Here is a 22136-nt window from a genome sequence, read left to right as displayed (position 1 = left end):
ATTTTTCTTAACTAAAAGAAATCTGAAGAGGATTATTGCTTTTACAAAACACAGCAAAAAGTGAAAATAGTGGTCAGCATTTGTTTCGCCACAGTCCATACAGAGGCAACACCACACAGCGAGAGCTGCCCGCCAGCCCCTCCCTCGGAACCACTCCGAGTCCAGCCCCCACAGCTGTGAGGTGAGTTCCTGAGCATCAGTGCTCCACTCGGTTTATTCTGTGCATCCCTTAGCAAGAGGCATCCTCAGGTAAATGCTTCTTCACTTTGTCATTTTGGTTTACAAAAGGTTTCCAAGGAAAGCTTGACTTTTGAATAGTGGGGAAACCTGCATTAATAAACCAGCCTGTAAGTCTCAATTTGACTTCCAAGGCAGTTAACTTAAATATGTAACACTGCTAAAAAATATTCTAAAATCAATCACCAAAATATCGTGCTTTATGCAAAGAGGTTCAATAAATAAATTTTTCACTAAAGGAAAACAAAATCACTTTCTAAATAAAATAATGACTATTTCTGCTAGAAAATTTTAATGTATTCTTTTGATGCTAAAAACCCAGAAAAACTGGAATTTCACTTCAGAAGGCCTTATGTTATTTTACTGTAGCTGAGGTTGTTGGGAAGCAATTTATACATATCACTTCATTCAATCTTTACAATTCTATGGGGTGGCAATTACCCCCATTTTCATTTTACTGATTCAAAACTAAAGCTTAGAGACGCTGGAAAATGTGCTGCCCAGTTAGCAATTGACCTCAGATATCTTTGGCTAGAAACTAATCTTAATAGCAATAAAAGGAGAAAGATTGAAAGGATTGAAAGAAAGAAAGAATCTGGACCTTAGAAAGGTTCTATTTTATATCAATAGCGTTGAAAGACATTGAGACAATCTCTAGGTCCCATCGGATCTCCTTGGAGATTTTCTAGATCATCCATACTGTTAAATGGGTAATGTTAACAAGAAGAAGTGGAAATATCATAATCCGCTTCTATCGGTTAATTCTTGGAGCAGGTTGGATGGAAAGGAACAAGGAGGAAGAAAAGGCAGGAGGGAGGAAAGAAGGAAGGGAAGGTGGGGAAAAAGCCAAGAAAAAGACGTTGAATAGTGACACCTCCAGTTTACCCAACTTTAAACTGATGATCTGTAAGAAAAAGGACTTGACATCTTCATGCCTTAACTCCCAGAAAAATATATTAAATATATCGCTACCAGCCTCAGCCTCTATCTACATTATGTATTTAACAGCTTCTACAATGAACACAGAATAGCCAGAAAGCTAAACATACCTTAAAAATAAGTTCTGGATTTGAAGCTGCCACCTCTTCAATGTCAACGCCCCCCTGGGGGCTGCCCACCAGTACGGGACCATTGCAGGACCGGTCCATCAGAATCGCAAAGTAGGTTTCCCGAGAAATGTCCAAGGCTTCAGCAACCATCACCTATCACATTAGTAGGAAAGTCAAATGAATTCAGCATTAAACTGATGTTCACTTGGAAATATACAAACCTGCTACACAAATCACTGGGCTTCATTTTCCGGCTCTCGAAACCCAGTTTACTGGCTCCCAGAGATCGGCACACACTGCTCCCAGGGTGCACCAGGCCCATTTTCACCTTAATTGATCCTGTTAACATGTTCAAGTGACAGGTATTGGCTGGCCTCAAGGAATCTTCCCACTTTAATCTTTCTTTTTTCCTTGGGAAACCCTGACACTTAAGAGAAATCCCAGGGAAACAGCTGTTATTTTCATTGGAGACATTAACAGTACACTTATATTACCACACTGATTTTCTTCAAGTTGCTCTGGTGCAAAACCAAGTCTGGCTGCTGGAGGATTCTTTTAACAGTGTGGCTGATGTTTCGTGTTTGTGTACTTCTGTCTCTTGGTTCACTGTATTTGTATTTCAACTTTTATTTTCTTTTAAATGACAAACATAATTCTGCATGTTCAAAATTAATGCAAATGACACAAGGAGTATAAAAAAGGGACAGTGAAAGCAGCCGCCCTACATATGCCTTCTGGACCCCAGCAGTCAGCATGGTCATGAGACCACATGGAACCTTTGTGATCATCAGAAAAGTTGACCCTTGCTTTAGGAGGAGGTGATCACATACCAGGATTATGACTGGGCAGGAGGCAGGAGTGACAGGAGGACACGCTCCCCACTCACTACCTGAGCCAGGAGTCTGTGGCTCTGCTCAACCTTAACCACTCTATGCAGCAGCCTGAGCAGGAAAACCCACCGCTACCTTTTTCCTCTTTTTTCCATGCACCTGCAGCATCATAGCAAGGAAATGACCCTGTATACGCAAGTGTACTATTTGTGTTCAAATGCCTTTCTTTCTTTTTGCTTTTAATCTTAATACCACAATCTTTCCGAGGTCCTCTTTCTTCATTGTAACTATATGGTACTTAAATGTCAATATTTATTTAACCATGTGCCTACAGACAGACATTTCTATGGCCTTCAATTTTTCTAAAATGCTGCTTCAGTGAATATTTTTGTACATATATATTTCCTCATTTGTTTGAATATTCCTGTAGATAAGGTACCTAAAAGTAAAATTGCTAGGTATTAAAACCTTTATATTTAAAATTCTGATAAATACTTTCAAATTGCCCTGAAGAGAGAAACTGTAATGACTTACACTCCCAAAAAGAATGGTAAAAGATGACTTAAATGATTTTGAAAAGAAAATAAGAACTTTCATAAATAATCAGTACTAGATGTGAAAATAATAAAAGTACTTACATTGCTTTTCCTAAAAGTAGTTCAATAATAAGTTTCCCAAAGAAAGTTACAGATTAAGTAGCATTAGATTCTAGCTACCCAAATACCACAAAAACACTATATTTTAAATCCCCTGGCCAGATGGCTCAGTGGTAGAGTGTCAACCTGGTGTGTGGATGTCCAAGGTACACAAGAGAAGTGACCATCTGCTTCTCTACCCCCTCCACTCCCCCCACTCTCTTTCTCCTCTCACAGCCATGGCTCTACTGATTCTAGTAAATCAGCCCTCAACACTGAGGATGGCTGTGTGGAGCCTCTGCCTCAGCTGCTAAAAATAGCTCGGTTGTGAGCATGCGCCCCAGATGGACAGAGCATTGGCCCCAGACAGGAGTTGCCATGTATTTTCTGGTCAGGGTGCATGTGGGAGTCTGTCTTTCTATCTCTCCTCCTCTTACTTAAATAAAAAATAAAAAAAATAAAACCCCTAAAGTAGAACAAATAAGTATTTATCTAAAAAGCTATAATTTAATGAATGAATATAGACCATTTTTTACATTATCATGCTATCCTATGACCGAGGATGTCAGAATATTTTAGGAATTATTACAGAGAGAATAGAAATGGACTCTATGAACAATCATCCCACAAGAAACTAGTTAGATATATTCTCCATCTGTGACTGACACAAAGGGTATGTGGTGCCCTCCTGTATGGAAGCTTTTTAAATTACTTTACCCAAATTTGACCACCAAACCTGTTTTGGTTTGCTACTCATATTGTGGTCTGTGGATGAGTGCCAGGGCACAGACTATTTATGACACAGTAGTGATTAGGTAACATAGAAAATGCACCTCAATTTTAAACTTCTCTCATCGAATCACAGAACACAAGATGAGCAGCATCTTACCACCCCTATCACTATGTAGAGGAATACATCACTAATCCAGCCGCACCATTTTAGAAGAAAAATACCTGATGTGTACGGAGGTATGTGTGTCAAAATAATTTTTCAAACAAACTTAAAAATCTAAACCTTCTATAATTTAGGGACTTGTAATTAATGTCCAAGCTTCTATAAGTTAAAAAAAAAATGAATGTTCCTTAAAGTTGTATAAAATATTGTTATAGAAATATGATTATATATATTTTACACAGAAAAAAGACAAATAATGTATGACAATCATTTCTGGGTAGTTAGATACAAGGAACTTTTACTTCCAACTTTCATATTTCTGTACTACTGGGAATTTTCCCATAAGTGAATCATGTTTGCAATCAGAAATAAAAACAACTTAAAAAGGCCCTGGCTGGTACTCAGTGGTAGAGCGTTGGCCTGGCGTGCAGAAGTCCCAGGTTCGATTCCCGGCCAGGGCACACAGGAGAAGCGCCCATCTGCTTCTCCCCCCCTCCCCCCCTCCTTCCTCTCTGTCTCTCTCTTCCCCTCCCGCAGTCGGGGCTCCATTGGAGCAAAGATGGCCCGGGCGCTGGGGATGGCTCCTTGGCCTCTGCCCCAGGCGCTAGCGTGGCTCTGGTCGCGACAGAGCGAGGCCCCGGAGGGGCAGAGCGTCGCCCCCTGGTGGGCGTGCCGGGTGGATCCCGGTTGGGCGCATGCGGGAGTCTGTCTGTCTGTCTATCCCCATTTCCAGCTTCAGAAAAATACAAAAAAAAACAAAAAAAAAAAAACCTTAAAAATAAGTCACTCTAGTAGACTTCTGGCAATGACAGATGTACAAGAATGCACTTACCACCAGCTTTCAGGAACCGATATACAAACTGATTTTATGCTTATCTATATAGTGTGACTCTTCTTTGTGAATTTTTATATACTTTTCAAAAGTATCACAAACTCTAATCTAAAAACCAATGTGTCCATAAAAACAATTCTTACAAACAAAAATATGAATCATGTCCTCCACTGATAAATTCTGAAGAAGTGACACATGTAGAGGCAGGCACATAAGCAGATTTAAAAGGGACATAAAAGAAGTGTGCTGGGCGGAACAAAACCAAATCGAAAAACTACGAGGCCCTGCACACAGTCCATGCATCCCCGGGAGGCAGCAGGTGAGGAGGGCGCCCCCCACAGGCTCAGCGCAGGACGGCCCACAGTGACTGCGGACTGGCAGCGCTCCGCTCTGCTCCAGCTGTGTGCCCTGCCAACAGGACAGGTGCTCCTGTGGTGCATTAACCACCTGATTTTCCTTTCAGTCATGTCAAGAATCTGCCACACAACTTTCTCTGCATTTCCCTGAACATGGCACACGGGCCATCCTGGGCTCTGATGCTGTAACAGCGGAGTGCAGCCGTCTTCAAAATGCCAGCTCCAAGTCACTCAATGATCAGGTGTCTAACACACGCATCTCCACGGCTCCAGGTGTCACCTGCGCAACTGCCCAGGACCCAGGCTCAGAAGGGTCCCATTCCTGGCCCCTTGGTTTAATGTTCTGCTATAGCTGACTTGAAATTTGAACAACGGTTCTCACATTTTTATTTTGCACTGGTTCTTCAAATCAGGTAGCCAGTTCTGATGCCTTTCCACAGCAGAGATGAGCAGACTGGGCTCTGCCACTCACCAGTTCATGACTGAGGCAGCCATTTTGCTCTGGGCTTTATTTTCTCTGTGTGTTTGTGTATGTGTGTGCGTGCCCTATACAAACTTGGGTGCCCCAACAGAGCTCACTAATACTACATACTCTCAGCAACAGCAGTGGCTCAAACTGATAGTAAGCTCAAAGTAAGGTGTAGGTGTGCTCAGAGCACAACCACAGCAGTAACTGGCACACAGCACTGAGGCTGGGCTGCGCAGAGCAGGGACTGCCCCTCACTGTGTATGACAGCTGTCACACCAAGCCCTTCTCAGTTTTACACAGAATGCATCTGTGTTCTGAAACGGAGAGCTCTTGCTCATTCATTCACCCTTACCCACTTTCAATACATGCTGAGGACAAGAAATAATATTACTCTTATAGAAACTTTTTATTTCTCCTCTAAGTCATAACACATAACTAAACAGATTACATGAGCTTTAAACATAAAATGGCGCATCGCCAAAGCACATTAGATTCTGCCAAAACTGAAGTATGATTTTCTTTCTTTTTTTTAACACATACATAGAAAACGACCAGAAGCATTCATATTACCTTGTTAACTTTCACACCTTCTTTTGGAGTTTGTTTTGTTGCAAGATTATATCCAATCATCTGTTTAGCTAACTGTCCCACAGCTTTAGGGCTAAGAGAGAGGGGGGAAAAAAGAGAAAGAAAAGAAAATCAACATCCATGTTGAAAATCATTTTAAAGCAAAAAGTCCAGACTAAATTTTAATGTCCACACTGCAAATAGTACAACACTGTGCCCAGAATCCATGGACCTTTCTGTTTATAAATACAGATAAATGAATGAATGGAAAGAAGGGAGAAAGGGAAGAAAGGAGAAAAGAAAGATGTGTGCTTACCTCTGCTGTCCTCACCTCCAGATAAATTGCAGTCATAGTAAAGAGACAATGCTGAAATACACAACAGGTTTAGACAAGAGTTGAATAGCAAAGACTAGACAGAGGGCGATTTGGCAAGTACTGGCCAATGGTGGGGTAGAGGTGAGGTGGGAATCACAATAAATAGTGAAAGGTATATGACAGGAGAGCAGTGTCCAGTGCTGGGAGACATGGAAACTAAAGCTGAACAGACAGGCTCAGATAAAGGAAGACTTGACCGCATCAGACAGGAGAGACAACTGATGCCACTGGTAACAGGGAGCCACTGCAGGTTCTTGAATAGGAAAGTGACACTCTGGAAGCAGTCTTTAACTTGTAAGTGATATCATTTGTGATGAAAAATTGATTGTCTAGGCGGAAAGCAGTGTCCAGTTTCACCAATTAGTGGAGAGAAATCCTTTATGGGAGCAGAAGTGCAGCATCGCCAGCCCACCTCTTACCTGCTCCCTCTCTGCTAGCTCGGCTCCTGCCCTCCACCCTCACTCCCTCTCTCAATGCTCCTGTCAATAAGGATCAAGCTCTCCTGGAACTACTGGGCCCAGACAAGGAATTAAAACCTCCAGACTTACTCTTTCGTTAAATGAACACCTCCTTTCAAACCGCTACTGAAGACACCTTTTCCTCTTCCTCCAGCTAAAATCTGAGCTTTTAAAACAATTTGTTTTGCATCTGAAAAAGAAAAGTCAGAGTAGGTAGTTGATTTTAAATTATTATTATTTTAAACAAGAAAGAAAGTGGTAATGACATATAACTTCCAAAAATGGTAAAAAGCTCTTTCCAACCAACTTTAAAAATAAAGGCAATACAGAACTTCAAAAAACATCAATGTGCCTAAATATAAAAAGTCTGTTTATCGAGCCATTTAAATATTTCCTATCAGATTAATCAAATACTTGACCATCCCAAGAAAAAGCAAGGTCTTTTCAATGTTAGAAGATGCTAAATAAATCTAGGCTGAAGGCATTAATTTTATTGTGTAATGAGACTCCTGTGTGGCAGAGGTACCAATCTCCCAGTCAGATAAGCTAACTACCTGTGAGTCATCTGAGATGTCAAATGGCAAAGGGAAGACAGGCTTACATGGAGGAAAGATTCAAAGACAAGACACAAAGGGAGTATTTAATAACTATTTCTTGGAAACCAACTGTTCTATGTATTGACAGGGTTGTGTGTGTGTGGGGGGGGGCAACGAATTAACACTAAAAGCAAGCACTATTTTAAAAACATTGGCAGAGTAACAAAACAGTCCAAGGGAAAGTGGTTATGAAGTCTTCATTTCTCACTCAGGGAAAGAGTAAACTGTATTCCTAACCTTTGAGGCCAGAGTCATAAACTCAGATATCTTTATGGGCTTGAAAGGAAAGCTGGGTGTGTGAAGCAGCCCAGTGGTAGAGGTGGGGCCTCAGTAAACAGCTGATCTCCCCTCCCCTACCATCAGAAAGAAAAAAAAGAGGCAGGCCTCAAATCAAGTATGCTTAATAAACCAAACAGTGCCCATCTTCGGGTCCCAGCTGGCATCCTCATATTTGTCTAAAATCAGAGAACTGAGTCTGACAATCTTCTCTACAACTCGAGTAGTTTTCTGGCTCAGCACATCAGGATTAGAATCTGCAGGCCCAAGTTTGAATCCAGCCTTCATCCCCTATCCAGCTGTGTGATGTTGAGCAAGCTACCTAGTATCTCTGAGATTGTTTACTTGATTGAGAAATGATGATGAAGATTGTTTTAAGAATTTAATGAGATATATACATGTGAATACTTTATCCCAAGGACCTGAAAACCCAGATGTTTAATGAAAGACTACTGTCATGTCAACTAGTCCATTTATTGCCTGTGTATAGTAATAAGATTCAAAAGGATTATTTCCACTTGGACAGAGATAATAAAAAAAAAAGTTGGTACCTGCCACCATTCATGTAAAGTGAGAGCTCTGTAAGTGTTGGCTATTTCAGCTACTACTGTCAATGTTATTGTTACTCATAGGCAAGCAAGCGAAGATCTCAATGGAGGGGGCTACAGAGGGTCTCATCATGGAGGCAACAGGACCTAGAGAAGGATTTGACGCCATGCACTGGGTAACATAGTCACTCTACCTGATGTATGACATTACTCAAGTTCATTGCCTCTATTGGTCAGTCTTCCTTTCTCCTACATTTAGTACACCAGAAAACAAGGCTTCTTCTTCTCTCAGAAGCAAACATAGCTCTTTCTTTGCTGCTCTCTATACGCTCTGAAAATTGTTTCTGTCCTGGAAATGAACCATCATAGCATCAGTCAAACCATGGCTTAGAATAAACTGGTTCCCATGAAACTGAGCAGAAGACAAGCTATGATGACCACTTATTATCAGAAACTCACCAGGGAAGGACACCAGTAAAAAAGAATTTGTTGCATATTTATGCTAATGAATGTAAAGAATATCAGTACAAACAAGGACTCTGGAGTTAAACAGACCCGAGTGACAACCTCCAATTCTGCCTATCACTTCCTTTGTAGAGGAAAGGGGACTGAGACTCAGAACAGTAGAAGTAGCATGCCCATCTGTAAAATGATCACAATAATTTATAGTGTTAGGAAGATGTGAACAAATAGATAAAATATACCAGTTAAAGTGCTTATCTCAACACCTGGCACATTAAAAAGTAGCCAAAAATTGTTATCTATCATCATTATAATTATTATCAGCAATTAATCCACAGAGTGGTATATAGGAAGATATTTCCTTTGAAGACATCAAGTGGAAAAAAATACATTTTGCTGTCTACTCAAATTTTTAATTGTGATCTCTTAAAATTCTTTAAAAGGATAACTAGCATTCCACTGCCATTGGCATTTTTCATGTCCATGCCATTCAGAAGAAAAAGAGGCTTTCCTCTCCAAACTTTCTAGCAGCAAAACTTGAAAGCCAAACAGAATACCTAATTGAACTTGTTCATTGGCCCCACACAGCCCAGTGGTGAGAGCAGCTTGTGGCAGTCACCACCAAGACAAAGAAGCCACTGCAGTCTCTGGCGAAGCGTTGTCAATTACGCATGTCACCATCTGACTACATGTCCAAGGACTCCATGCCACACATGTAGTCATCTAAGCAACCACTTCGAACACTGTAAAGCCATATATTCATTGAGTCAGGCAAAAAGAAAAAGGGATAGGAAACAACCCAAGAACATCTTCTGCAACTTGCACTCCAAGCCAAACGTTCGTTCACTGCAGCCATCTCTTCCTTTTGCCAGACCTCCAGGGCTGGGCCAGCACAGCGGATCTGTAGCCCAGAGTGGAACAGCTTTTCTTGTCTTAAGGGAAACTCACATGAAGTTATTTAATTCATGTGGTTATTTAATCAAGGTACTAAAAATTAAGGGAAGTGACTAGAGCCTACTGGACAGTAACTAGTCTTTTCATTCAATATTCACCAAATTGATTCACACGTACTGTCATTATTTCCATTTTATTTAAAGATCTAAGTCCTCCAAAAGCTCACACATCCAAGGGTTGTTGTTTTTTTTCTTTTTTATATTACCTGCCTATTCTCAACCAGAATTACAGAAGAATACCCTATACATGAATTTCAATTTTTGTCTGAATACATAAGATAGCTTAAGCTTAAGATAACAATATAAAAAGAGTGGGGGAAAAACCACCTACTCTACCAGGTTTCCTATGGAAGCTAGTTGTACCTGTCACACACGGCAACCATGTTACTGGCCTCTGCACTGGTATCATCCAGATGGACACCTCCCAGGTCCTTACTGGAAGTTACCACTCTCCCATGTGGGAGCCAACATGTACACGACACAGCTTGTCCTTCACCCCCTTCCCAGCACGTTTCTAATAAGCACCAGTGCTCACGGTCACTTCCACTCGGTTTGATGGGAACCTGTTTATTGTCATTTATGTGTTATTTTAGGAGAAAAAGCACTGCAAGAAATATATTTGATAATGTTACAGATATGGAAGACTCTCAAATACCATGTCAGTTAAAAGAACAATATTTACAGCCATTTACAAAGTCTAAGAACACCCACATGGTGGTCTACTTTTGCTCTATTCACCACATTAAAATGACACTTTCTCAAATGTTTTTCCTCTCTTTTTTTAAACCAATACAAGTGTTATTCTAATTACAATAATACAATTTTATAGGAGTTTTTTTATAGTCCACCTATAATCCCATGCTGGGTAATAAACATTCTTGGAAGCATTATTAAATCTAAAAAAAAAATTTATTCATTAAGGAAAGCATAACCTAAATAGAAGAAATAAGACCTGTCTTTAATTAGGCAAGCTTGGTAAATGTGGCTCCCACTGCTTTTCAGAGATGGCATTCTGACAACATATTTATGCAAAATATTGTTCATAACACAGAGTTCAAAATTATAATGCAAAAGGGCCTTGGTAAATGTCCGAAAATGTTTATCAAAATGTTGATAAATTATTTTCAACTATCTTTTAAAAACAGTTTAATAAAGAATCAAGTATTTGTATTACTGAACTGGTTTTTATTCAGCATGGTTCTTTTCAAAAATATAATACTTTCCTAAATGCAAAATGAAGAACTATTTACACTGCTATTGCAATAAGATGACTACTGTGACGATCATCTATTTTGAGTAAATAACACTGGTAATATTGGGGGAACTATGATTTCTATGGTTCACTGACTGTAGCAAAATTGCAATATCCAGTTTTCAGCACAACTGCATGGTATAATTTCTAGCATGGGGTTTGAGAGAATTCTTAATTGAGAAAGTTGAAATATATTTCAAATTTATCTGTTACTGTAAGGCGAGGAGAAGGGGAAGGTGAGCCAAGAACCTGAAGATATCACAGAAAGATGAACATTTATAAAGAACATAGTTATAGTGTGATAAGTTAGAAGCCTAAGAGCTAATTTCCCAAGGAAAACAAGCTAACTTCTGTGTTCTCATTATAACTGCCCCAAACTTCAAGTTGCAACTAGATCACTGTGAATAAGATAATACTGCAGTGACTCTTTCCATATGCCCAAAGGTATCTCTGAAACCAAATCAATGATTTCAAATTTCAACGTGTCTGACATGAGTTCATCAATGTTGGAACAGAGTTTCAAACACACAAAGTGCCAGAATAAACTCTGCTCATCACTGGTCACATTCCTTGACTCAATCAGGATTAGAGATCCTGTCTAGCTATCTGACTGCTGTCCATCACAATGTAAAAGGCACCTGCCTAACACAGCAATTTTCAAATATAAATAAAAGACGGGAACTAGAGTCACCTCTAGGTCAACAGGGATCTGTCCAGGGAGATACTATCTCACTTTAAGAAATCCTTTACTGATAAAGCCTGTTATTAGAGTTTTAAATCTTAAATTTCTTATTAAATATGGTAGTCAATTAATTCCACATTATCTAACATAACTCATCCAACTGGATATGAGGGGACAAAATAATGCCACTTTTGAAAATTATTAATTATAAAAAAGACAATAACATTACTTTAATACAAAACAGGCTTTTGTTTTCAAGGAAAATTTTTAAATTTTAGTTTCAATAAAATTCCTAAATTAAAGTTGATAAGTCATTGTTTTTTCATATAGCTATATACTCTTAAAAATACAGTACATTTATTACTACATTATAAGCTTCATTAAATCTATAATGATAAATTATCCTACTCTTCTGATTTTGTCACTAGTGTTAAGTAGATTCATAACCATTAATACACATTTTATTTAAAATAAAAATTTTAAAGTTAGATAAAAATTATCTCTATAAAAGTTCAATTCAATTATAATCTTACTCTTTCTATACTTTTTTTGTGACAGAGAGAGAGAGAGAAAGAGTCAGAGAGAGGGACAGATAGGGACAGACAGACAGGAAGAGAGAGAGATGAGAAGCATCAATTCTTCAATGTGGTTCCTTGGTCTCCTTCGTTGTTCAGTGATTGCTTTCTCATATGTACCTTGATGGGGTGGGGTGGGGGGCTACAGCTGAGTGAATGACCCCTTGCTCAAGCCAGTGACCTTGGGATCAAGTCAGTGACCTTGGGCTTCAAGCCAGTGATCCTGCGCTCAAGATGGTGAGCCCACGCTTAAGCCGGTGACCTTGGGGTTTTGAACCTGGGTCCTCCGCATCCCAGTCCGACACTCTATCCACTGTGCCACTACCTGGTTAGGCAATCAACGAATTTCTAATACTGTAAGATTATAACCACAGGACATTAAACAATTTTTTTTTGCAAATGAAGTCACTTGAAAAATAATTTTTCAGAAAGAAAACATACTTTTATAAAAGAAATTTCCAAAAGAAATTTGTGTTTTATACAGATTACATGATGAATTAATGATATGCCTTAATAAAAATATCTGTATGTCATCTGTAAGTTCAAGAGACCCTAGAAACAGAGTGGAAGGTGAAGAGCGTTTATGAACACCAATATATTTCTATAGGGTTTTGCGGTACATTTGAAGGAAAAAGCATAAAAGAAAACCAAATACAAAAAAAAATCTTTTTTTTTCTGGTTTTTAAACCAAAGACACAGTCAGTCAAGGTTCAGTTAGGCCAGCAAATGCAGCCTGAGTCACGAATGCGGGATTTACTCCTGGAGTGAACGCTCACACAGTCGGGGTGTGAGCGCACGGCAGGGCTAGGCACACCCTCCTCAGTAGCAGAAATTGGGAAGCTACCTGATAACAGAGGCAAAGGGGATCTCCTGTGGATCTGGTGATTAACAAGAGAGGAATAAAGGGTGGCAATGCCCAGAAGTGACACAGGAAGATGACTCACAATGCTTTTATTTTCAGGAATGACTTGGAAATTTAAAATGTATGTCACAGAAATCCTGCCTAGCTGCACCCAGCTTTAAAGATGTTTCTTTCCCTTTCACAGCCATTTTACTAGAATGCTGAGATCCCCGACCTTTCTGATTGGAAATCTTGTCCTTTCCCTGTTTCTTCTTATTTAAGTCAGTCCTCTATCTGGCCCTCCTTGGTAAGAGGTGTTCTCATAAGCTACTGTCTGGTAACCATCCTCACTCTGTCGCCCAGAGGCCACTTCTCCCTTCCACGGTAAAGACCAGCTTCTGAGGGGGTCCTTTTGCAGGGCCTCCTAAAGAAGAGTGGCTTTGCCCCTAGTACCACTGCTTTTTCCTGTGCAGTCGTCTCTATTCCAGAGAACACACAGTCTCCAGGGAGATGGCTCAGCCAGGCACAACCTCACTTTAAGCCTGGTAGCCCTGTGCCCGAGATCATCTCACAGGAAGACTGATCTCTTTAACCAGCTCTGCTCTTCAAAGAGACCCACTCTCACACAGGCCCAGCATCCATCTGATTTCCTAAATACAATGTATGTTCAACCGCTCACAGATTCCCGAGCCCAGTGCAAACCCAGGAACAGGACCACGAACCTGTTCCCTGTCCCTGAGAAACTCATGATGGCTGAGAAGAACCTAGAATATGTGCCCTGAGACAATCAGGAGGGTCATGTGTCCAGTGCTCACAGAAAACCCTGTGGTAGGCAATCCCACTTCGATGAAAATCAACTACAGAAATAAGGATTTTCAATTGACAAGGCAGTGGTGCAGTGAATAGAGTGTCATCCTGGGATGCTGAGGACCCAGGTTCGAAACCCCAAGGTCTCAGCCTGGGTGCGGGCTCATCTGGCTTAAGCGTGGGATAATAGACATGATCTCATGGTTACTGGCTTGAGCCCAAAAGTTGCTGGCTTAAAGTCCAAGGTCACTGGCTTAAGCAAAGGGTCACTGGCCCAGCTGGAGCCCCAGGTCAAGGCACATATGAAAAAGCAATCAATGAACAACTAAGGTGCTGCAATGAAGAATTGATGCCTCCCATCCCTCTCTACCTTCCTGTCTGTCTGTCCCTGTCTTCCCCCCTCCCAAAATGTTCATCAGCATTTGGACATTTAGGATTTAAAAATAAATTTTGTATATCTACAATGAAATAATATAATACTATATATCCATTAACCATAATTAAATATATCTTTACACATGAACTTGGGAAAATGCTCACATATACTACAACCTTTAAACAAACCCTAATGATAAATATTTTTTAAAAATACAGTTGTGAATAGTCATAGTCATAATGAAATCTAAATAAATAATAACTGAGGTTATTGTATGGGGTTGAGAAGTGGTATTATGGGTATAGCAACACATCTTTTCAGGAATGTTTTAGATGGTTTTTCCAATTATCATGTGTTGCTATAAAAATAAAATTAAAATAAATAATTTAAAATGTAAGATAAATGTAGACAGTTATCCAAGTTATCCAGGATAGTTTATCTGAACCATTAAAATGTTCTTTACTGCATCAGCCTTTTCTCGCTCACTGTGCTGGGTCAGGGCTGCTCTCCCTTTGGAATGCCCCAGCAGACACCTTCCGGAAACACGGCTCAGTCAGGGCTGCTCTCCCTTTGGAATGCCCCAGCAGACACCTTCCGGAAACACGGCTCAGTCAGGGCTGCTCTCCCCTTGGAATGCCCCAGCAGACACCTTCCGGAAACACGGCTCGGCATCTATAGCGTGGCCCCCTAAAGTGTCATGCAAGAAAAGCGAGAGTGGCAGAAAAACGCCTTGCCCTTTTAAGATATACCTATTGAGCACCTAATATGTAGGCATTCAAAGATTAAAAAAGTCATGGTCACTATCTTTCAGAAACTTAAAATCTAATGGAGGAAAGAAATACAGATAATTACTGAAAAACACAAATGCTGTGATAAATGTTTAGAACCATGTACAGTGAGAAGGGAAAGTGTCAAGTCAAGCTGAGCTGCCAAAAGGACAGAGAAGTCCTAAGCAGAAGAGAACTTGATCAGCGGCAGAAAGGACTGCAGTCTGTTTCCAGGCAGAACAAAGACACAAACCAACAACTAAGAGAGGCTGCTGTACTCTTCTACCTGTTGGTGTTTGGCTTTCTTAGCTCTCTACTTAAATTAGAAATCACTGCAGCATCCCTGCAAATAAAAGAGTAAAGCATGCCAGGTTTCAGCACTGCAAAACATTTAAAATTGTTATTTCAGATCTTCAGAAAACCTCGTCACGTTAAAGGTTATTTCCCTATATTTAAGAGCAGCACTTAAATAGAAAAACATGGCCCTGGCCGGTTGGCTCAGAGGTAGAGCATCGGCCAGGTGTGTGGATGTCCCAGATTCGATTCCCAGTCAGGGCACACAGAAGAGCCATCTGCTTCTCCACCCCTCCCCCTCTCCCGTCTCTCTATCTCTCTCTTCTCCTCCCATAGCCATGGCTTGGTTGAAGAAAGTTGGCCTGGGTTGCTGAGCAATGGAGCAACACCCCAGATAGGCAGAGCATCGTCCCATAGGGGCTTCTGGGTGGATTCCAGTTGGGGTGCATGTGGGAGTCTGTTTCTCTGCCTTCCCACTTCTCATTTAAGAAAAATAAAAAGAATTTTAAAAAATAAGGCCTGACCAGGTAGTGGCACAGTGGATAGTGTCAGACTGGGATGCGGAGGACCAGGTTCAAAGCCCTGAGGCTTGAGCAGGGCTCATTCAGCTTGAGTGCAGGCTCATTAGCTTGAGTGCAGGGTCGCTGGCTTGATCCCAAAGGTCACTGGCTTGAAGCCCAGGGTCCCTGGCTTGAGCCCAAGGTCACTGGCTTGAGCAAGGGGTCACTTGCTCTGCTGTAGACCCCCCCACCCCATCAAGGCACATATGAGAAAGCAATCACTGAACAACTAAGGAGACTAAGGAGACACAATGAAGAATTCATTCTTCTCATCTCTCCCTTCCTGTCTGTCTGTTTCTATCTGTCCCTCTCTCTGACTCTGTCTCTGTTAAAAAAAAAAAAAAAAAAAATATATATATATATACACACACACACACACACACACACACACACACACGGTCTTTGTTAAATGTTATTATTTTACCCTAAGTGCTTTTAAGATCTCTAATAATTTTATCACAGTGGTCTTTAAGAAGCCCCCAGTCCAGCAAGCTAACTTTCAAGTGGGGAGCAATGAATGCTCCCCAAATGGCCAGCAAGCTACAAACCAAGCAGCTGTGTAACTGCAGCCCTGATGTGGCACAGGGCCGCCCTCCCTGACCTGCAAACGACAGATAGTCCCACTTCAAATCCAGTACAACTCCAAATGACAGAGATAGAATGCCAAACGATGGCTTGGTGACACTGCTATAAAAGGGAACCAGGAGGCTTTATTTTCCATTTCGTAATGGTAAAGTGGTAGATGACTATGGGCTGGAGTAGAAGCCAGCAATGACCTACTTACTCCAAGAGAAGAAAGACCTCAAACACTGTCTGTGATGCATGCATCTACTGAGGTCCAGCATAAATTGTAATGTTGCTTTCATTCTTGTTTTTAGTGAGAGGTAGGGAGATAGTGAGACAGACTCCCGCATGCTCCCCAAGTGGAATCCACCAGGCAACTCCCATCTGGAGCTGACGCTGGAATCAACTGAGCTATCCTCAGCACCTGAAGCTGACATTGGAACTAACTGAACTACTGGTTGCAGGAGGAGAAGAGGGAGAGAAGGGGGAGAGGGAGGGGAAGAAAAGCAGATGGTCACTTCTCATGTGTGCCCTGACTGAGGATCAGTCATGTTGCTTTCAAACTGCATGGACTTTTATATTGCAATCTCTTACTCTTTTATTGCCTGTCCTGACCCATTCACTGTTTGAAATATAAATCTATTGCTTGAATGTTAATCACAGAGAGGACTTCAGATTGTATCCTGGACGATGAAACCGTGCAATTTCAGTGAATTGGGAATAAGTGTTTGGCTGACTTTCAAGTGCTCTGAAGGCCTGAGAAATACTTTGAACTTTTCTCCCTATGCCAGCTTTCTTTGGTTTCTTTCTTCCCATCCTTTCTCCCTCCCTGCCCCCCTCTTTCTCTCCCTCCTTCCCTCTCTCTCTCCCTTCCTATCCTTTCTGTCCTTTCCTTCCTTCCCCCTTTCCTTCCTTCCTTCCTTCCTTCCTTCCTTCCTTCCTTCCTTCCTTCCTTCCTTCCTTCCTTCCTTCCGTCCTCCCTCCCTTCCTTCCTCACTCCTATCTTCCCTATCTTTCCTTCCCATCCTTCCTTCCTTCCTCCTTTTCTCCCTCTCTTCATTGAAATGCCTCCAAATTATTTAAGGGCATTTTTAATTATACCCGAGATAAGTAACTTCAGTGTTAACAGCCAGAGAGATCAGCACCGACTTCAAATTCCACCTCCTAACGTACCCTCCTCTGATCACTCCCAAATAAGGACTCACATTCAGACCCCCATAAATCGGAGCGCTCACCAACCTGCTCTATACCTGACCTTGGAAGTCACAGAACGTAGGCCTCCTTTCTTGGACTGTCTTCAGAACAACTGTTCTGATTATCTTTGAAGCATTCCAGCTACAAAAGTCTCTTCTGAGACTTTCTGTATCTTTTTTAAAATGCCTGCTTTGAGCAAGAATTCACACTGGTGGGAAACAGGCCAAGTGTTATAAAAAGAAAATTAAGGAATTAACAAGCTGTTGTGCATTTTACTTCCTGAGGAAAATAATAATAAACATATTTAAGTTGTTTTGAGACTATAACGCACAAGACAATACAGGGAAAACATCAAGAGCCAGCTAGCTAGCATCCGTATCTGGTGAAGTAAACTGAAGTTCTGGAAGCTCAGAAACAGTCCGTCAGTGGTACTGTGGCAGAGAAATCAAGTCCTGTCTCACACTAGACCAACCAAGTAATCCTATATAATCATACCTATGGAAATCCCAGTAATTACAAGACATTTACTGTCAAGATTACATTGCATTATCACAGTTAAGAAGCTAGCACATGTATCTACTCTGATCCAATGACAGCTCGTTCTCCCTCCAAAAAGCAACCAGGATTTGTTGTACATCCCACAGTCTCCTTCAGCACCATCATGTTTTACTGTTCCACCTTGGTTTCTAGTGCATGGTGCCAGACATCAGAGGTAAACAGCACCCTCACAGAATTACCTGGAGTACTCTTTTCCTCCCCTAGGGACGGTGTGCTTACGCCCAGCGGTGTCCTTTCCCAGGGCCAGGCCCCTTTCCCTTTGCCTCCTAGCACAAGGTGAATGGGCTGTCAATGCATAAGCATGATTAGACTGTGGGGAGGGAAGGAGACCTTGCTACTCTAGAAGAATTTCCAGGACATTGGTCCGTAAAGCTGCAAACAGGAGATGGCCTAGCCTTCACAAAGGGGGCCATTCTGACTACCAACAAAATCAGCCTGGACTCGTGAATGTTACAAAGTCTAACAAAGCAGATGCCAGCCTGCCTCTGAAGGCCCTTCTAGTTCAAAGGAGACGCCAGGCCAAGGGACACCCACAGAGCTAGGGAGGGGTTTATAAAGTCAATGACACCACTCTAGCTTTGCTCATTACGTCCCCCTGCCCTCTCCAATGAGAACGTTTGAAGTGAAGGGCACACATGGTGTGATGCAGAGTAAGACCACTTCCTCCTGAAAATGAGCAAATGAGACAGCCAGGCACATAGGGGCCCTCAGCATATGGGAAATCATAATCAGTGTCCATGAGGAGCTCATTATGGAATAAGATTGCTGCTAAGTCTATTCCTTATCCACATTGAACAAATAGCCCAACTGAGGCTGGGTTATCCAGCCACACAGCTGGCAAGAAGCAGACTTGGGATATTTAAGCCAGAAAAAAATTCCAGAGATTCTGCTTTAATCCCTTCACACACACCTCTGTTACTGGGTTTTACCCACAACATTTTATTATGAAAATTTCCAATCAATGGAAATGCTGCACAAGTGAAATGTGAAATCTGTACCAAATAAAAGGAAAACTCTCCCAGTTTCACATAGCACCTGTTGCTGCCACTGCTAAACTTTCACGTTTGCTTTATCACATCTCTCTTCATCCATCACAACCCATCTTTTTTCATGCATTTCAAAGTAAGTTGCAGACAGCAGTACTGTTACACTTAAATGCTTCAGCACACATTATCAGTAACTAAAGTTCAACATTTGTTTATAGTTCCTTTTTGGGGAGAGATAAAATTTACATACAGTGATTGCCCGAATCTGAAATGTACCATTTGACAGTCTTTGACAAACATTTATCTGTATGACTCAAATCCCAACCAAGAAACACATTATTGTTTCTGAAAATATATGAGTGTCCTTAGTATGATATATCAAGTCATGGTGCACTTTGACCGGTCACAAGAAAGCAACAAAAGACAATAGAAATGTGAAATCTGTACCAAATAAAAGGAAAACTCTCCCAGTTTCATACCTATTCAGTGCAGTTTGATGTGGTTCACGCACAGATTTTTTAGGGCTCCTTAGGTAGCTATCCCATATAGCCTCTACAGACTCGTCACTGACTGATGGCCTACCAGAACGGGGTTTCTCCACCAAACTGCTCGTTTCCTTCAACTGCTTATCCCACTGAGTAATGTTATTCCTATGGGGTGGTGCTTCATTATAAACGTGCCAATATTCATGTTGCACTTTGGTCACGGATTCGAATTTAGCGAGCCACAGAACACACTGAACTTTCCTCTGTACCGTCCACATCTTGACTGGCATGGCCGTGGGCTGCTCCGCTGTATACACGGTGTTACGTCCTCATCTGCGCATGCGCACATGCTGCCACATCATCCTACAGAAACTGGGAGAGTTTTCCTTTTATTTGGTGCAGATTTCACATTTCTATCATCTTTTGTTGCTTTCCTGTGACTGGTCAAAAGTGCACCATGACTTTACGGACACACTGTATAAATAGGTCAGCAGACAATAGGGATCTATAGTCTCTTAAGTGAATTTTCACTGAAACTACACATAACAAATATTAAATATATATACCTCAGCATAAGAGCAACACATAATGCCTGGCCCACAAGGGGCACCCACCAGAGCTGCAACTATTCAATGTCTCTGAGCAAAGAATCAGCTTTACCCCCACCACCTCTATATCAAATTTAAGTTGAAACATTCCGCAGTCAATGATATGCAAAGTACTGATTTCAAAAGGGATTTTTCTTTTTAACCATGAGCATATGTAACCTTTTGAAAACAACTAATCCTCTTTTTTTAAGGTAAGAGGAGGGGAGATAGTGAGGCAGACTCCCACATGTGCCCTGACTGGGATCCCCCCAGCACCCCTATCTGGGGCCGATGCTCCGGTTCTGAGCTATTTTTAGCACCTGAGGCTGATGTACTCTAACAGAGTTATCCTCTGCACCTGGTGCCACACTTGAACCAATCGAGCCACTGGCTATAGGAGAGGAAGAGGGAAAGGGAGAGAAGGGGAAGAGGGAGGAGAAGGGAAGCAGATGGTCGCTTCTCCTGTGTGCTCTGACTAGGAATCAAAGCTGGGACATCCATATGTCAGGCCAACACTCTATCCACTGAGCCACCAGCCAGGGCCACAAGTAACCACTTTAAAACAGGAATCTGTACAGTAGCAATGCTTTGTAAGCTCAGGAGAAACTATTGGTAATAGCTGTACCAAAGGTATTTCCTTGCATGCATCTGTCCTGGGAACTGGGTGTGATGATTCCATTGAACGGGAAAGTAAATTCTCCTGGTGATACCTGCAACCTCTGGAAAATCCAGGATAATGCTTGGAGCCTGGGTCTGATGCTAAATGATGGGGTGATGAAAATGATGATCTTTAACCCAAAGCTCCTCTATGCTGTCATTGTTACTGCTATTTGCCTGAAGCTTAATACTGTGGGACTCCAGACTTCTGATAAGCCTGCAGGGTTTTTAAAAAGAAAACCACCAGGAAGTATTTAGGAGATAAAAGCCAACACATTACAAACTAAAGTACATTATTCTTTTTAAAACTTTAGAAAATACAGACATAAATGCCTAAAGAAAGGCTAAAACAATATAAAGCCCACATCAACTGTAGTTATCTATAGGGGTAAGGGGTTCAAATGATTTTTAATTTCTCCTTCATAGTTTTTCACTTTTTACAGTGACTGCTTATATAATTTATATTCAGAAAAAAACTATTTTACATTTTAAGTAAAATGTGTTTATTTGACTTGGTAAGAACAGTAACAATATTGCTACATGGAGAAAAAAGCTCGTAATTCAAAATGTATACCATTAAATATATGTACACATATACATACATAATGTATATACTGAGAAAAAATTATAAATCAAATATACCAAAGTATTAAGTCTAACTATTTCGAGAAGGGTAGAGTATATCTAGATAAATTTTCTTCTTTTAAATTGCAAATTTGCCACAAAGAACATGGATTACTTCTGTAAACCGTGGGGAAAGGGAATAGCAGTTATTTTTTAAATGAGCTTATTATGTATTAGAGTGCGTCGGTGCCTGGGATGCACAGGGAGCACTGCCATTCAGCTCTGCTGGGCTTTCCACCACTCGTCAGTTCAAAAGTGTAACTCAGAATGGAGGGAAGAGGCAAAACCTGCCCCTTGTCAATCAGCAGCTGACCTTCCAGTTCTAAGCCAGTGTAGTATTCCTTGGGCCTAGCAGACATACAGCTGCGTTTGCTAGAATTAGGTGCGGGTAGGATGAATATCCATCCCGTGAGACTCAGGACAAGGCACTGTGCCTCAAATCATGTTTCCTCAAGGGTGACTCAAAGGGGTGCAGTGCTCTCAAGATGTCCCCGAGTTCCAACATTGTAAGAGGAACATGCAGAATTTTATAATATCTTTTTCCTTTCCTTTTCTTTTTCTAGGAGAGAAAAGATAGAGAGGCAGACACCAACATGCACCCTGACCGGATCCACCCAGCAACCTCGTCTAGGACCGATGCTTGAACCAACAGGGCCACTGGCTGCAGGAGAGGAAGAAAGAGAGAATTGGGGGAGGGGCATGGAGCAGAAGCAGATGGTCACTTCTCCTGTGTGCCTGACTGGGAATCAACCCCGGGACGTCCAACTGCCAGGCCGACACTCTAGCCA

At 41.3% G+C, this 22136-nt stretch overlaps 1 protein-coding gene across 2 annotated transcripts in view; it reads right to left on the bottom strand.

The window, feature by feature from the left end:
* The window catches only part of SUCLG2 (succinate-CoA ligase GDP-forming subunit beta), a 331995-nt gene that overhangs the window by 153091 nt on the left and 156768 nt on the right, over window positions 1-22136 (bottom strand). For both annotated transcript variants that reach the window (XM_066350978.1, XM_066350979.1), the window contains exons 3-5: window positions 6795-6894; window positions 5874-5964; window positions 1287-1439 (exon numbers count right to left, since the gene is read on the bottom strand). In XM_066350978.1, the coding sequence (XP_066207075.1) occupies window positions 1287-1439; window positions 5874-5964; window positions 6795-6894 (344 nt within the window). The remainder of the gene's footprint in view (window positions 1-1286; window positions 1440-5873; window positions 5965-6794; window positions 6895-22136) is intronic.

This window comes from Saccopteryx leptura, chromosome 10 (assembly GCF_036850995.1).
Source record: "Saccopteryx leptura isolate mSacLep1 chromosome 10, mSacLep1_pri_phased_curated, whole genome shotgun sequence".
NCBI classification, from domain to species: domain Eukaryota; kingdom Metazoa; phylum Chordata; class Mammalia; order Chiroptera; family Emballonuridae; genus Saccopteryx; species Saccopteryx leptura.
The sequence above is the reverse complement of the archived record's forward strand: the minus strand, read 5'-3'. Positions and strand labels throughout refer to the sequence as shown.